At 30.7% G+C, this 17,098-nt stretch overlaps 1 protein-coding gene across 1 annotated transcript; it reads left to right on the top strand.

Annotated features, from left to right (window-relative positions):
* The first annotated feature begins 11,170 nt into the window (after nt 1-11,170).
* On the top strand, nt 11,171-12,068 carry LOC11408436 (calcium-binding protein PBP1). The gene has a single exon (XM_003596461.3). The coding sequence runs from the start codon at nt 11,293-11,295 to the stop codon at nt 11,623-11,625; it is 333 nt and encodes a 110-aa protein (XP_003596509.1). The 5' UTR covers nt 11,171-11,292; the 3' UTR covers nt 11,626-12,068.
* The last annotated feature ends 5,030 nt before the right edge of the window (nt 12,069-17,098 follow it).

Below are 17,098 nucleotides of genomic sequence, written 5' to 3'. Positions count from 1 at the left end.
CGTTAACAATATTTGTGCCATCTAAATATGCAAATTTTATATTGCGCATCAATCAAATATAAGCATCAATTTAGAAATTAGTTTGTCCTTAACAAAGATAATGAATGAAATTTCGTATCAACACCGTACCCTTTTTAGGTAAAAAGTCATTAATCATCATATCACATCCTACCCTATAATAGTGTTGGCTGGGACCATAATATATCAGGATCAATGTTTGTGATGGCATATTGACATCATCGTGTGATTTTAAATGGAAAAGATTACCGTTTGAATTTGTTTATGGGTTTCTCTATTATAAGCATTCTCGTTTTGGAGCTTAGAGAACAACTTGGTCCATCCCTTAAGGCTAGGCTACAATAGGATTGGACCAGCTCTAAAGTATGTAGCTTATATCTCCTACTGTGAGAGCTATGGGAGTAGCCATAAAAGATGAGAAATATATACCAACAATCGTTTCGTAACAACTTTATCTCTTATATTTATATTGTATTTTTACTTTCTTTTTAATTCCTTTGATTTTTATATTTGTACTTATATTTCTTTGTATAATTTAATTGTAACATAAGTTTTCTAATAAAATGGTTGTTCAAATAATATTCCTCATAAGAGATTGTGTCTCGTCATTTTTTTTCAAGTAGTCTAGTGGCTAGGGCTCACACATTTTAAATGTGGAGAAGTGGGTGTCAGGGGTTTGAACCTCCGTCCCTGCATAAATCATGCAATGTCCCTACCAACTGAGATAAGATCACGGGGACCATTTACTTCATCATCTAGCTTTTATTTACTATTTATTTATAGGGTTTTGTTAGAAGTCACCCTTTATGGTGTCTTTTAGCAAGTTATCATATAGGCATTTGTTAAATTACACCAAGTAATTTTTATGAATGTGTCTTTTAGCAACCTATAACTAAAAAGTTGATAATCACACCTTGAGGTGTGGATTGCTAAAAGACACCTTCCTAAAAACAAAAAGGACGTCTTCTAGCAAAACCATTATTTATAACCTATTTATTTATAACTCTTGCTAACGAATACTCCCCGATGCACTTTTTAATGATCTCAAATTTACAAATCATTTCTTTAATAAATCAACTATTACAATTTGCAATGCATTTTAATACACGGATTTTAACAAAAATTTATCATTTAAAAATCATAAAGAGTTTGTACCAAAAACAATCTCATAAAATATTCTCCAAGTACATTTGTTAACATTTCTTATTATTATTATTATTATTATTATTATTATTATTATTATTATTATTATTATTATTATTGTTATTAGTATTATTATTATTATTGTTATTATTGTTATTATTATTGTTATTATTATTATTGTTATTATTATTATTGTTATTATTATTATTATTATTATTATTATTTTATTATTATTATTATTATTATTATTATTATTATTATTATTATTATTATATTATTATTATTATTATAGACACAGTAAGAAGATTAGTGGAAAGTCTTAAAAAAAATAGTAAAACCTATTTTAATGATTGTACAATACCACAATGAGCTCCACTAATCTTCACGCATTCAGATGGATAAAAATGAAGGATACTAACACATTTATTTTTTCAAAGACAAAGTGGAAGGAAAGATACTTCGATGATTTTTAAAAGATTTATTTATTCTTATCAAAGACTTTGTTTCATTAATCAAAACTTTTACAAACAAAAAATTCTCACGATTTTGAAACAAATCCTAACTTCAATGGATTATTTAAAAAAATAAAATAAAATGATATTCATTCATATACATTATTCAACATTGTTAAAAGCGTATATGGTGTATCTATGAACAAACTCACAGCATCCAAGATAATAACATGTAACGAAAAAATGCATACAAATAATAATATGATAAAATTAAAGTGATTGGAATATTCATGCATTTGGACCCACATATGAATCATTGATTGAATAATCGATCTTTTCATATGAATCAAATTAACATCACAACAAGCCGAAAAATAAAACAATGTCGCACAAATAGACGAACAACACAACGTCACAATTAAACAACGAAATCAAGAAGAAAAAACAACCTAAATCTATGTGAAAATCATTTATTTATATTAAAAAAAATAAAGAGAAAAAGATGAAACATGATGATTTCAAGTCAAAAACTAACCCAAAATCATCCCAGGATGAATAAAATGAAAGAAAAAACCCTAGAGAAAGAAAATTTTGATGTTTATACCTCTCTTCTCTCCTTCCCCTTTCTCTTCTGTCGTTTTTTCTATTATATTTGTATATCTGTGACTCTCTCTTTTTTTTTTTCTTCTATATTTTTGCTATTATTTTTACGAATTTATATCTATCTCCTCTTCATAACTAACATTGTCGTTTTTCACTTCTTGAGTTCTTTCTAATTATGCAAATATATCTAGCTATGTTTTTTTTTTGTCGGTCGTCTAACATTTTTTTCCAATGATGAATCGACACACATACAACATTGAAAAAAGAGATTGTTCCCTCTCAAAAATATTGTTCACTTTTTGAAAAAAGATAACATTTTTCGACTCCTCTTTGAGGTGTGTGATGTAGTAACAATGAATTATTAATCTACGTTATGCATCCTTAGAAATATAATTGAGAAGATAAGAATGACTAGTATATCATAATTGTATGTTGTGATCTTGTGGAAAAGTAATGATGGTTTTTGCTTTAATTAAGTCTTAAGGTTTTTTTTTAAGAATAATTAAGTCTTAAGTTGTATCTTTTAAATAGAAAATGGTACGATAATATTAAAAAATGTCAAATTTGAACTCTAGTTAGGAAGCCAGACTAAATCGAGGAATCATTGCACCCCTAATATCACATATATACATTCAAGAATGCCCCCTTATAAAAACAATTCAGTTCCGTCACTATTTAGATATTGCAGCATGTTTGCTTAATAACTCATTATAAACATTAGGCTTAATTGCACTTTTAGACCCCTATTTTTTAAAAAGTTGCGGTTATGGACTCCTAACTAATTTAAATACAAAACAGCCCCCTATGTTTTGATTCTTTGGCAGTCTTGGACCCCCAAGACAAAAAAAAATAAAAAATTTGACACGTGGCACCTCACTTAGGGTGCCACGTCAGCATTGACCGAGTCAACAATGGACTGGGGGTCCAAAACTGCCAAACAATCAAAACATAGGGGGCTGTTTTGTATTTAAATTAGTTAGGGGTCCATAACCGCAACTTTTGGAAAGATAGGGTCCAAAAGTGCAATTAAACCTACTTAGAAGTAGATCAACAACTTTATATTAGGGAAATGCTAACCGGTGCCTCCGGGGTACTGGTTGAGCATACTAAAAAAGAAATTATATAATAGTTAATGCTTTGAATTTGTGTAATTAATTTATAAAAAGTCAAAAACAGTTTCCTTTTATGGTCATAATTTTCTTTTTTAATATGCTTAACAGTACTCCGGAGCACCGGTTAGCATAACCCTTTATGAAAATTCCACAATTAAAGCTATTTAATCAAATAGTGCACATTTGCTTGTATGTTTAATAAGTTGATTAAACGTTCAATTGAAGTTACTAGATGAAGTTTATTTTTTTTGTTATCTGATGGTTTTTAAATTTTATAAAAATTGGTAGAGCTAATTAATCTACTCAAAGAATTTTAAATTCAACAATTGGATTGGTAAAAATCTATAGTTTATAATGAGTTATTAAGCTGAATATCTTTATAGAAAGGGTAAGTTTATTCATCCTCCTCTTTCTCTCTCTATATATATATAATGTTGCAATGAAAGGAATGAATTTCAACCATTAAATCAAAATATATGGTACAGATTAAAGGACCTATTTTAACACGTGTGCATTTCTACATTCAATCCAATTTCACCTTCTAATCTTCTCCAATCCGTCCATCATAGTTATTCTTTCTCAAAGAGGTTCCATCATTAGAGTCCAATTACGATTAGAGTTCCATGTAAATAAATTATTTTTGTGAATGTGATTGAAAGTAGAGTGTTAGTGGGAAACATAAAGATTGGAATTCTTACGATTGAGAATTATTTCGGTTTGAAAATTTCTGTAATTGGGTACTCAATCTCCCTGAACAACAATATAATAAATTTCAACTTTAACAATTTATTTCAATATATTAGAATATGTAGATTTATTATTAAATTAAAACTAGTCAGATAAACAAACAGTTTCACAGTGGGGATTGAAGAAGATGAGAAGGTAAAAGGATAACTTACACATTGATCTAATTGCTGATATTAATTCATTTCATTTTCATATAAAGATGACATTCTCACGTCATATATATAAGCTAAACTACTTTGTGGTTAAGAAATAGTTATGTAATACTTATGTTTGCAAAGTTCAATTTGTTACGACCTTATTGATTATTTTAATCACATTATTTTAATGTTAATCTTTGAAAGTAAAACTTATCCACTTTTACATTCATTTATAAATTCCTTGAGATCGAAAGGAGATAAGATTGGAACTATTTGGCATAAACCACGACTCAGCCTCTCCTAAGATGGAGTGTTGTTGATGACCAACCTATTAATGTTGCATGTTAAGTACTGTGATTGTACCTCGGAAAGTGTGTCTTCACATGCTTAACCTGATGGTTGTGTCGAAAGACTCCTAAGGCCACCAGGTTGTCATAGCTATCTACATTTTTCCTCTAGAAGTTGTATGTACCTATAGCTTCCATCACAAAGTTGTAGCTGTCTAAATCTTATAAACCTCTATTTTTACCAAGTTAGTTCTTTAACCACACTTTTCACTTGAATCGCTAAATTTGTTTCTACATGCTTTATTTACTTTTGCATTTTACTTTAGTGTCTTAGAATCTTAAAATATTATCTTCTCAAAGGTTATAGTTTTTTCCTGTCAAATTCTACGTCATCGTTTGCCAACAAGAAACTTAGCCTCAAAATGGTTTTTGAAAGAAGAAAAAAAATTGGCGCATCACCTCAATTTCACGAGTGGTTTTATCCACCCACCGGATTGTATGTCTAGATAGATGATTTGTAAGAGTTCTTGCAATACCACCTGTTGTACTAAATCCCAACTTGTAGATGTAGTACCGGTTGCACTCTTTTTCATTATCATTATCATATCTCAACCACCCATACGCACTCCTTATGTGGCAATTATACAATTATTTATTATTTATTTTATTAATTAAAAAACAAAACCAACACAGCAATCCACTCTCTCTTCTCTCCACCGCCCACACCCTCCATCACCACCACCGCCGTCGACATCGTCATCACACGGCTCATCTCTCTGCAATTCTCTCTCACAAAGCTCTCTATCTCACCTTTGTCATGTGTTCATGGTCGTCGTCGTCGCATGTGTTTCGGTGGTGATGGTCAAATCCGAGGATGAGACGGCTAGAGACGGCGGTTGTGAGATCTAACGGTGAGATCAGACGCTGATTTGGAGGACGTAGGTGGTGGGCGGCGGTCGGTGAAGGGGAGTTCAGAAAGAGTTAAATGGATGGAAGGAATATGAGTTACAACAATTTTTAAATTTAAGATAAATTTTGTTAGGAGACAAACAAATTATGTCGCCCATGACTTAGCTAATGGTTCTTTTTATATATTTGTTTGACGATATATTAGTTTTGGGTATATATATATATATATATACACACACACACACACACCTTATAATTTCTTAAAATCTTGTATTTTTGTATTTGTGCATTTGGAAATTTAATTTGCGTATGTTGGGTATATCTCCAAATGTTTTACTCCCTCCGTCTCACAATAATTGCCTCTTTACCATCTTTTCTTTTTCTCAAAATAATTGTCACTTTAAAATACCAATGCAGCATTTATTATTTTTTTCCATTATTATACTCTTTACCATCTTTTCTTTTTCTCAAAATAATTGTCACTTTAAAATACCAATGCAGCATTTATTATTTTTTTCCATTATTATACTCTTACTTATTGAATTTCATCCAACTTAACTATTCCACTAACTACAATTAATAAATATTTTAGTAAATAATACTAGTTTTACCATCAAAATCAACACAATTAATCATTTTCTTAATAATCATGCATAAACTTTAAACGGTTATTATTTAGAGACGGAGGAGTACATTTTGAATCAACAATTTTTAATTTTTTTTAGCATAAAAGTTTGAACCCACTGCGTATCTATCGTCATATGACGTGTTTCCGGAACAATAATCTGCATGTGTTTCATGAGAATATGCATGGTCACATCGAAGAAGACAAATGCATGGGAACTTTCTCATTAATATGCTAAAGTACAATGCATACATTTTTTTTTGTTGAAGGAAAAGTACAATCCATGCATGTTAAACACCGTTATTAGAGTGGTATATACGTTACGGTGGATAATGAGTGCATTAGTGATTTGTTATATAGTTCAGTCGTTTATGATAAGTTCGATTCCATTTTTGTTAAAAAAATTACTTCAAATACATTTTTATAATAGTTTTTAATGAACCTCTACCAATAAAATACAATAACTCTAACCGTCTTTTTTTACTCATGAAATCGCATTTAAATATTTGTTTTGAATTTTATAAAATAGAAAATAAAATCTTATTTCAAACGAACTCACCTTAAAATCTAAAAGAAATATTAAAAAGTGATTTCAAGAATAAAAAAAAAAGCAAATAGAACTATTAAGAAAGAATTATGTTTTAATTGTTTTCTTAAACATGACAAAATCATAAGACAACTTCTTCTTTTTTTTGACAATTTAGACTTTGTCTAATCCTATATATAAAAAAAATAAAAAATTATATTTGAACATCCATATTGTAACAACTTTTACGACAACTTTCTCTCTCATACTCACATTATTTTTTACTTTATCTCTCTATTGTTTTGATTTTCGTGTGAATACTTACTTTTTCTTTGTAAATTATGAGTGTCTCATAAGTTGTCAACCAAATGGTTGTTCAAATTACACTCCTCTAAAAATAATGTCATTTTAGACTAACTTTTTTTTCTTTTAATTATACCTTTAAGCAAATTTGACTATAAAAATGTTATCTTAACTATATTTGACTATAAGAATGTTCTCTTAACTATATATAAAGAAAATAGATCGTTTTAGACATTATACATTTTCTTCTTCAAATTATACCCTTAAGCAACTTCAAATTATATCCTTAAGCAAATTTGACTATAAGAATGATATTTTGTTAGCGTCAATAAAAAAGATAAAAACTTATATTATCTAACTATATATAAAGAAAATATGCTTAAAATACATGAGTTTGAGCTGGCATTTTCATTACCTATTTTGCCCTTCATTTAAACTATTTTATTTACTATTTTATCATTTAATAATATTATTTTAAATTTTAATTAAAAAAATTGAATCCCGTTAAAATAGGAAATATCCCACTACAATAGGAATAATATTATACATGATGGGGATAGAAATTTTGGACTGAATTTTTTATAATTTGAATTATATCTTTAAATAAATTTTCTCATCTTAATGTTATATTGTTAGTGGTATTAAAAAATATAAGGATTTATATTATATTTATTAAATTACTATTGTCATTGAAAAAAATAAACATGGTTTAATTTTTTGGTTTTGTTACAATTTGAAAGTCACGAATATTTGTACTTATAATTTTAATCAAAATCAAAATACCATTAATATTTTACACACGTATGCGCAATAAAGAGAACGGAAAGACGGACACTCTATAATTTTAATCAAAATTTCATGAATATTATTATTCCCCTGAAAGAACATTATTATTCATAATTTATACGCATTAATGTAATAAAAAGATTAGAGACGGATACGGAATACATGTCTAAACACTAGTTTATATAAGGCCAACTGCATGTTCCACAAAAAGGGTCCATAGTTTAATAGTGTCCATATATAATTTTTTAAAAAGTAAGTCACTCCCCCTCTCTTCTAAAATCTTCATCTAAACGTACATTTAGATTTATGAAGACCTAAATATGTGCCTCGTGGTCTGGCCTTTGGAACAACCATAGACTAATTAAATATGTTTTTGCCTTTTCAAATAAAAATACATAGTTTTTTTACGTAAAATTTAGACCATTTGATTACTATAATTTATGAAATTTTATAATTATATACTGAAAATGCATGTAATCCGTTGATTACAAATGGTAGTAATTATTTATTAGGTTAGTTTTGAGAACAAACTTAACTTTTGTTAAGAAGCTAAACAAAATATTATAAAAACCAACATAAGCTCTTCTAGAACAAAGTGTATAAGAGGACGCTAAAGTATTTAAAAATTATAATAAGATGATCCACATGCTACCACAAAGTAGTCAAGAAGAATAAAATTATATTACCGTCTAAAAACATAATAAATGATTTAACCTCCACACCGAATACTCAATAAAAAAACAGCATAATGAGATTTAAATCACCAAAAGACTTGTAGTTTAATCTTTTTCAATAAAGATAACGGTTGTTTCAATTTATTGTGAAAATGCTTCATTATTGCTGTCCTTCCATATAGTAAAAAGAGTTTAAATCCAAATTAAGTTAAAAGTCAAACAAGTCTTGTTGAAAAAAACCCCCCAAGACCTTCAAACTAAACCGAACAAAAAGATCATTATAATCTAAGATATTTCTCCTAAACAAATCAAACATAACTTAAACCTTGTTAACGTGACTTTTTTTTTCTGTAAAAAAAAAAAAAAAACATATATTCTTTTAATGATCAATATACAAATTTCATTATTTTGTTTTCAATATGGATCATTTTGAGTCAAAGTAAAAATTATGGACCACGTTTTCAGACCCTACATTTAATTTCCATTTTTGAAGGAACGATACATTTCAACAACCAAAACTATTGTTTCCCTCAATATACAAAACGCTTTGCGTGGTATGAAAGAAGTAAACTTTATTCCCTAAAAAAAATAAAAGGAATATTTTAATAACCCTATATTTTTTGTATGGTGTATAAGAAGCTAAGTTTTTTTTGGTGGTGGCCGGGTTTGAATCCGGGACCTTGTATACATTATACATTGTCCCTACCAACTGAGTTAAGCTCGAAGAGGACATAAAAAACTAAGTTTTAATAAAGTTCATCAACATTATATTATTTTGTTACGAAATGTAATGAGATTTTTTTTTAAAAAAAAGAGTGCATTTTAACCTTTTCAACAAGAGTCGATGGATCAGAAACCGCATTTTGGAAGACAAGATTACTCCTTTCCTTCCAAAGTACCCAAACAGAGGTGAATCAAATGATTTTCAAGAATGAATGAGTAAATCTGGGCAAGCCCGCCATATAAGTAAATTGAATGAAAAATTGCCTGATGTTAGCAGGTAAATCCAACGAAATTTGTAACCAACGCCAAACATGAGACCAAAGAGAACCAAAAATATCACAATGTAAAAATAGGTGTGTTGCTGTTTCCGAATCGCCACACCCCGAAATACAAGTCGTGTGAGTTTGGGGAATTACATGCCGCTGCAACATATTGTCCTTTGTGGGAAGTCTGTTGCGAAGAAGGTACCACACAAACAGAGACACCTTTGAAGGAATATTCTTTTGTCAGACATCGTCGACTAGAGTCCTATCCAATGGTTGTCCATCGGTAGGGATGGAAATGAGTCGAGTCGAATCGAACCTGTCTGAGCTCAACTCAACTCGTTAAGAATTAGCTCAGTTCAAACCTTGGTTCGAGTTTGACACGAGCTTTTTTTTTCAGCTCAAGTTTGGCTCGTTTAAAGTTCACGAACAGTTTGGTTCGGCTCATTAGGTTCAATTCGTTTGTTCAAAGCGCATAAATTTCAGTATGAAAACGAGTAAAGCCACTTGAACAACAAACTGAAAAGTCTATTATTACACTTAGTAATTAACTTTGGTATGCAACCACCAAATCCAATTTTGTCTTCTTGTGTCATGTGTTTATCTTATTATAGATAATCGTATCCTACATTTTTCATGCATGTCCGCAGCGGGACTATCTTAGTTTTGAAATCCTTAAAAACTACAACAACATTGTGCACAATGTTGTCTATTAATTTTTATGTAGCTCATTTTTATCCTATTATTGCTAAGTGTTTGTCTTAGTTTTTAAAGTATTATATATATAATTAATTATCTAATTGTGTAAAATCAATTATATATATAATCGAGTCATCACATGAACCAAACGAGTCGAACTACATATAGCTCAAGTTCAGCTCAATTATTTAGCGAACTTAATTTTAAGCTCAAGTTCGGCTCATTTGGTTCATGAACTAAGTTCGACAAATCAATTATTAAATCGAATTACGAACTCTAATCGAGTTGGTTCGGCTCATTGCCACCCCTATCAAGAGGTAATGAGAAAGCGATATGCTCCCCTCACCGAGTAACCCTGAATAGGATCTAACAACCAACGCCAAGCATCATGAATGTTTTCCTGCAAAACAATGTTATGAAGTAAACCAGAGCACTCCCTCACGCTCTCTTCCTTCCCAAGCAAACAACCGACGTTGCCACACCCTATCCCAACCCCCATCCGCCCTTATCACCCTCCTCGCCTCAGCCACCGAACAATCCTTATCAACAGACAACTCATAGAGGCGGGGAAATTTAATTTTCAGAGGAATTTTCCCCACCCAAATATCATGCTAGAAAAAAGAATATCTCCCATCACCTACGATCCTTCGAATGTTATCTTCAAACCAATTCCCTACACCCTCACCTAACCCCTCACGAACCCTACACAACGATGTCCACCAAGCCGAACAATGGCTACCTCCCTCCTTCAACTGGCCCCCCTCCTCACCGTAACGGGCCTTCAAAACATGCTACCACAACCCCTCCCTCTCCACCAAAATAACTTATAATTTGGGACTAAGAAAGTAGTAATCAGTAGTTATGTTAGTTTTTGAGATAAAACCAACGACCTCCTGCTAAAATACAAATGCAAAGTTTCTTTTTAAAAAAAAATTGAGGGTGAAAGTCATTCTTTGAATAATCATTTACAAATTTGATTACTTTTAATTTGGACCACATTTGAATAAAAAAATAATTTGGACCACGTTTTCTTTTTTTTGAAGGAACCCTACATTTCCAACCAAACTATTGTTTCACTCAAATTAATTACAAAACGCTGTCTTTTTGTTTGCATCTCTTTCACCAAAAAAAAAAAAAAAAAAAAAAAAAAAAACACGCCATCATTTTGTATGGTATATAAGAAGCACAACTTAACACACCCTTCTAGCACAAGCTACCAATATCCCCTTTCACACTATTCTTACCAATTAACTTCTACTTGAAATTTTACTCTTAGTTTTTCCATATGGAATTGGATTTTGAGGACTACTTTCCATCCATGATTTCACGTTTAGGAGCAGAAGGGTTTATAGGTGAACTTTGCAATGGATTTCGTTTGCTTATGGATGTGAACAAAGGTCTTATAACATTTGAGAGCTTGAAGATGAATTGTTTCATGCTTGGCTTGGAGGTGAGGGATGAAGAACTCGTGTACATGCTAATGGAGGGTGATTTGGATGGAGATGGTGCTTTAAATCAAATGGAGTTTTGCATTCTCATGTTTAGGTTGAGTCCATGTTTAATGGATGGACCTAAATTATGCACAACTCGTCAAGGTGTGGATCCAATGTTATTGTAATACAACTCTTCTATCTAACTTCTTTTTGGTTAGCTTTCTCTTTAAAATTTAATTCATATACACCATCAATTTTAAAAATAAATTATACTGTTAATCAATCATTATCACCAATCATTAAAAATGACTTTAATTATAATTATTTTCAAATCGTTTATCTATGATTGGTTGTGATTGTGACGGTATAAATTTGTTATAGTTTCGATGGTGTATATAATTAAATTTATCTCTCTATTTCTCTCTTATTTAATATTAGTAACATAACATTTGATCATTTTAAGAGAAGTGAGAGGTAGGAGAAGTTAATCAAAAGAATATTAATGTAACTCTATTAGCTAGTCTTTGTATTCAATGTTCCAAAAATAAATGTCTTTGTAACTTTCTCTTTCTTTTGTTTCAAATGTAACCATGATTAGTAAATTGCTTTGTTTATTTTTTTTGTTTTTTAAGGAATTAATAGTTGTTTTATATTTCTCAGAAAAATATTAACTGCTTTATACATGTGGATATATTATTCTAATGAAGTAGTATATCACATGTATTATTAATATAATGTACCTAATGATGACTTTGATCATTTCGAGCAAAGCTATTGGTGGGATGTCAATTGATATTTTTGTCTTTGTACGCTCTTCCTTACCTTTTTCGAAAGTGACATCGAGTTCATTCAGGGTAAAAAGTAGTATATGAAAACGTACATATTATATTCAACAAAATATATGGAGTATTTGATAATATAATGCAAAATTATTATTATTTTATAATCAAAGTATTCATTAAAAGAAGTATAAAAGATACTTAAGTTAACCACGTTGATACAGCTCAAATCAAAGGGTTAATCCACCAAATTGCAAACACATGACATAGGATATAATTCAGAATTTAATTAATCAGAAGTGGTGATCGATTTTTGCTCGAAGAATTTTTGCATGACAATAATTATTTTTGGATGTGTGGTGTATGTTCCAATTTCTCCACCAAAACGCACTAAGATGAGTCCTCAAAGAAGGTTGAAAATATATGTTGGATATAAATTTCAATCTATTACTCCCTCCGTCCCTAATTATAAGACCCTTTTGAAAAAATAACGGGAATTTAGTTGATATTTGTATTAAATATGTTTGTAATTACTATTGTTTTTACAATTTTATCCTTTAAGAGATAATTGGTTTATGTTTTCAACATGATATTTATTGCTGATTGAAGAAAATTATGTATAATAAATAGGGGCATGCATGTAAAGAAATAATTAATGTAGTTGGAAATAGCAAAGGGGTCTTATAAAAAGGGACAAAAAAAATTCTCAAAAGGGTCTTATAATTAGGGACGGATGGAGTATAAAGTATCTTGAACCAACAACAGGAGATTTATTTATAGCGCCCAATTTACTGATTGTCATTTTGATGAATCAAAGTTTCCAACATTAAGGGTTGAAAGTAAGCAGCTGGAAGAGGAGATCATGTGGAAAGAATTATCATTGTCTCATCTTGATTCTCGAACTAAACAATATATGAACCTGAAGTTCAAAAGATAATCATTTGCAAAGTTTATCAAATCAATGACCAAATACATTCACTGATCCAAAAAGTGAGACAAAATCATATATGTCAGCTGATAATGCTCCAATAAAAATGGATGTCACAATTGGGCAATCTCATATTGCAAATGAGTCTCAACCTTGCATGAAGCGTGGTAGGGCAGTCGGTTCCAAAGATAAAAATCCTCGAACAAGAAAATGAGCTAAAAAGAGAGAGATGGCCAAGTGAGGATGTAGAAACTCTAAAAGAGTCTTCCGATATAATTGAAATTTCAGTTCCAAAAGAGACTGATCAGGTACCTGAAATTCATGAAAATAAAGAGATCTCAATAAATTATGCCAGTCATAGAATACAATGGAACCGACAAAGAGTCAACGTTGACGATGCTTTTGCATATCATATAACGCTAAATGTGATAAATGATAGCGACGATCATGAACCAAAGTCTATCAAATATTGTAGACAAAGTGAGAATTGGCCAAAATGGAAAGAGGCAATTGAAGCTGAATTAAAATCGCTTTACAAGTGAAAAGTTTTTGGACCTGTAGTCCGAACACCTGAAGGTGTGAAACCTGTTGGATATAGGTGGGTTTTCGTGAGAAAAGGAAATGAGAATGGTGAAATTCTGAGATATAAAGCTCGATTTGTTGCCCAAGGATTTTCACAAAGACATGGAATAGATTTTGATGAGACATATTCACCTGTAGTGGATGCATGTACTTTTCGGTACTTAATTAGCCTTGTAGCACATGAAGGGATCAAATTGCACATGATGGATGTTGTTACAACTTATTTATATGGATCACTTGATAGTGACATTTACGTGAAACTCCCAGAAGGATTTAATTTTCCTAAGACACGTTTACTTAGATCTCAAGAAGACTATTCCATCAAATTAAATAAGTCTTTATATGGACTAAAACAATCAGGGCACATGTGGTATAATTGCCTCAGTGAATATTTGATTAAAAAGGGATATAAAAATGACTCCGTTTGTCCATGTATTTTTATAAAAAGATCTGAAAAGGAATTTACTATAATTGTTGTGTATGTTGACAATATAAATATTATTGGAACTCCTGAAGCGCTTCCAAATGCTATAGATTGCTTAAAGAAAGAGTTTGAGGTGAAGGACTTGGGAAGGACAAAGTTTTGTTTAGGATTACAAATTGAGCATTTGAATAATGGTATATTTGTGCATCAAGAAGCTTATGTTGCAAAAGTATAAAAACGTTTCTATATGGACAAATCACATCCGTTGTCTACTCCAATGGTTGTTCGATCGCTGGATATGGAGAAAGATCCTTTCAGACCTCGAGAAGAGGGTGAAGAAATACTTGGTCATGAAGTACCATATCTCAGTGCAATTGGAGCACTAATTTTCCTTGTTAATTATAAACGTCCTGATATTTCATTTTCTGTCAATCTATTAGCAAGGTATAGTTCTTCACCTACACGGAGACATTGGAACAGAGTCAAACATATATTTTGTTACCTTAAAGGTACAATGAACATGGGTTTGTTTTATTCAAAAGTGCCAAGATTTGAATTAACAGGTTATGCAGATGCAGGTTATTTGTCAGATCCTTATAATGGAAGATCACAAACAAGTTACTTGTTTACCTATGGAGGTACAACCATTTCATGGAGATCCGTGAAACAAACCATAACAGCAACATCATAAAATCATGCTGAACTCTTAGCACTACATGAGGCGAGTCGAGAATGTGTTTGGTTAATGTCTTTAATTCAACACATACAAGAGAGTCGTGGTTTATCTAACGGGAGAATAAATGCAACAATTATTTATGAAGATAATACTACTTGCATTGCTCAGTTGAAAGAAGGTTACATTAAAGGAGATCGAACAAAACATAATTGTCCAAAAAAAAAATTCACGCATGATCTTCAGAAGAATGGTGATATAAGCATTCAACAAATTCGTTCTTGTGATAATCTTGCAGATCTTTTCACAAAGTCACTCCCAAGCAGAGTTTTTGAACAACTGATACAGAAAATAGGTCTTCATCGACTCAGATATGATTGTATTGTTGGGGGAGAAATAAGTGTATCATGTAAAAGGATATTGTACTCTTTTTCATTCACTATAATTTTTTTTCAATAAGTTTTTTTCTAGTAAAGTTTTAATGAGGCATATCCTGATGGACATCGAAAGGGGAGTGTTATGAATAAATGATTTTAGTGGATGTCCATCCTTAATCATCCACCTTCCTATAACTCGCATTAGTGAGTGAATAGTTAGTGGACCTTAATTATTTGATATCGTGCTTTTAGGTTATTTATGTAGAGTTCACTTGTTAATAAACTAAACAGTATTGCAGTCTTAGATGACAAGTATCAACATATCGGACATAGTAGCATTAAATTAATATTGAGAGTAATTATTGGACTTGTCACCTTTGTATCCAAATTATTGATATCATGTTTTGTATTATTAGACATCCCTTCTTATGCATATATAACATGTAAAAGTATTTTCTCATATTTCCATTTTTATACAAACAAGTTTATAGCTGGAGAACTTTTCAATAATAGAGGTTTATCGGGTGTAATAATTGATTTCATGACCAAATGGGACCGTGTAAAGCAATATTAGACAATATATTTTCTCAGATGTCTGGCAAACGATTCATTATTATACAATGAAAAAAAAATTATGAATAAAAATTTACTTATAGAAAGAAAAATGTGAGGTGATTTGTGTCACATGTGAATTTGAAATTCTCAGATACTAATCTCTATCTTTGATGATACTATCTTATTTGAGTTGTAAAATCACAATTAACTTAGACAACATTTCCTTAAATTAATAAAGTGTTGTAAGTCTTTTTTTTTTTTTAAGAGCAAAGTGTTATATGTCTTCTTTCTACCTCTATTAGTTTGGAGAGGAGATTATGGGTGTGTTTGATTTAGATTTTTTTAAAAAAAAAAACATTTTTGCCAACTATAAATATACAAACTTTTTTGTTTAGTCTTTATAAAATTTTTGTTAAAATTTTGGTCTCTTAAAAGTTTTTCATCGATACTTATGTTCCCTACTTTTTAGTTAGCTCATGTCTAACTTTCTTACTTTTTGAGTAAAAAATTTCAAGAATGTATAGAATATTATGACAATCTCTCAAAAAAATACAATTTAAAAAAAAAAAAAAGAATTAAATATGAATTTTTTAGCAACAAAAACATAAAAATTCAAAACAAACATAATATTTTATGGTTCCATCCCTGCTTGTACTTGGTAGAATTCAAAACAAAAATAATTCCTAAACTTTTTTTTTTGAGGGATGGAATTCCCAAACTATACACATAAAAATAGTAGAACATTTATAATACGCGTTCACGCGACAGTTAATTAGCGTATAATCTCTATCCCAAGCTTATCATTGACATGTTAATAACTTATTTGCCATATAAATATGTCATGTCCGGTGCAAAATAAAGATTTTTTTTTTTATGGTGGTTCTTCGGTAGAAATGGCTCCAACGAGGTGGAGGATGAACTTCCGATGTGGATGAGAGAAAAATTCTACGACAGAGGAGAATGATTGTGCAATCACATTAGTACTCTGACGCTCAAGTTAGTAAGAGAAAGAGGTGAATTTTGTGCTAAAACGTGGTGAGTGAATCATACCTTAGACGTGGCGCAAGGTCACGCTTATATAGACGAAGAGCTTGATAACCGTCTCCGATATACGCGACGTCATCTTCGAAAACCATTAGTGAGGGATCCAACAGTGGAGATTGCTTCAGGGTGCGCTCCAATAGTGAATCGTACCTTGGGCGTGGTGCAAGGTCACGCTTATATAAACAAAGAGGTTGATAACTATCTCTGAGATACGTTACTTCATCTTCAGAAACCGTTAGCGAGGGCTCCAATAGTGGAGATTGCTTCAGGGCACGCTTTTGTGCGATAAAAAAATA

Source organism: Medicago truncatula, chromosome 2 (genome assembly GCF_003473485.1).
Source record: "Medicago truncatula cultivar Jemalong A17 chromosome 2, MtrunA17r5.0-ANR, whole genome shotgun sequence".
Lineage (NCBI taxonomy): Eukaryota > Viridiplantae > Streptophyta > Magnoliopsida > Fabales > Fabaceae > Medicago > Medicago truncatula.
This window is presented reverse-complemented; position numbering and strand designations above follow the sequence as displayed.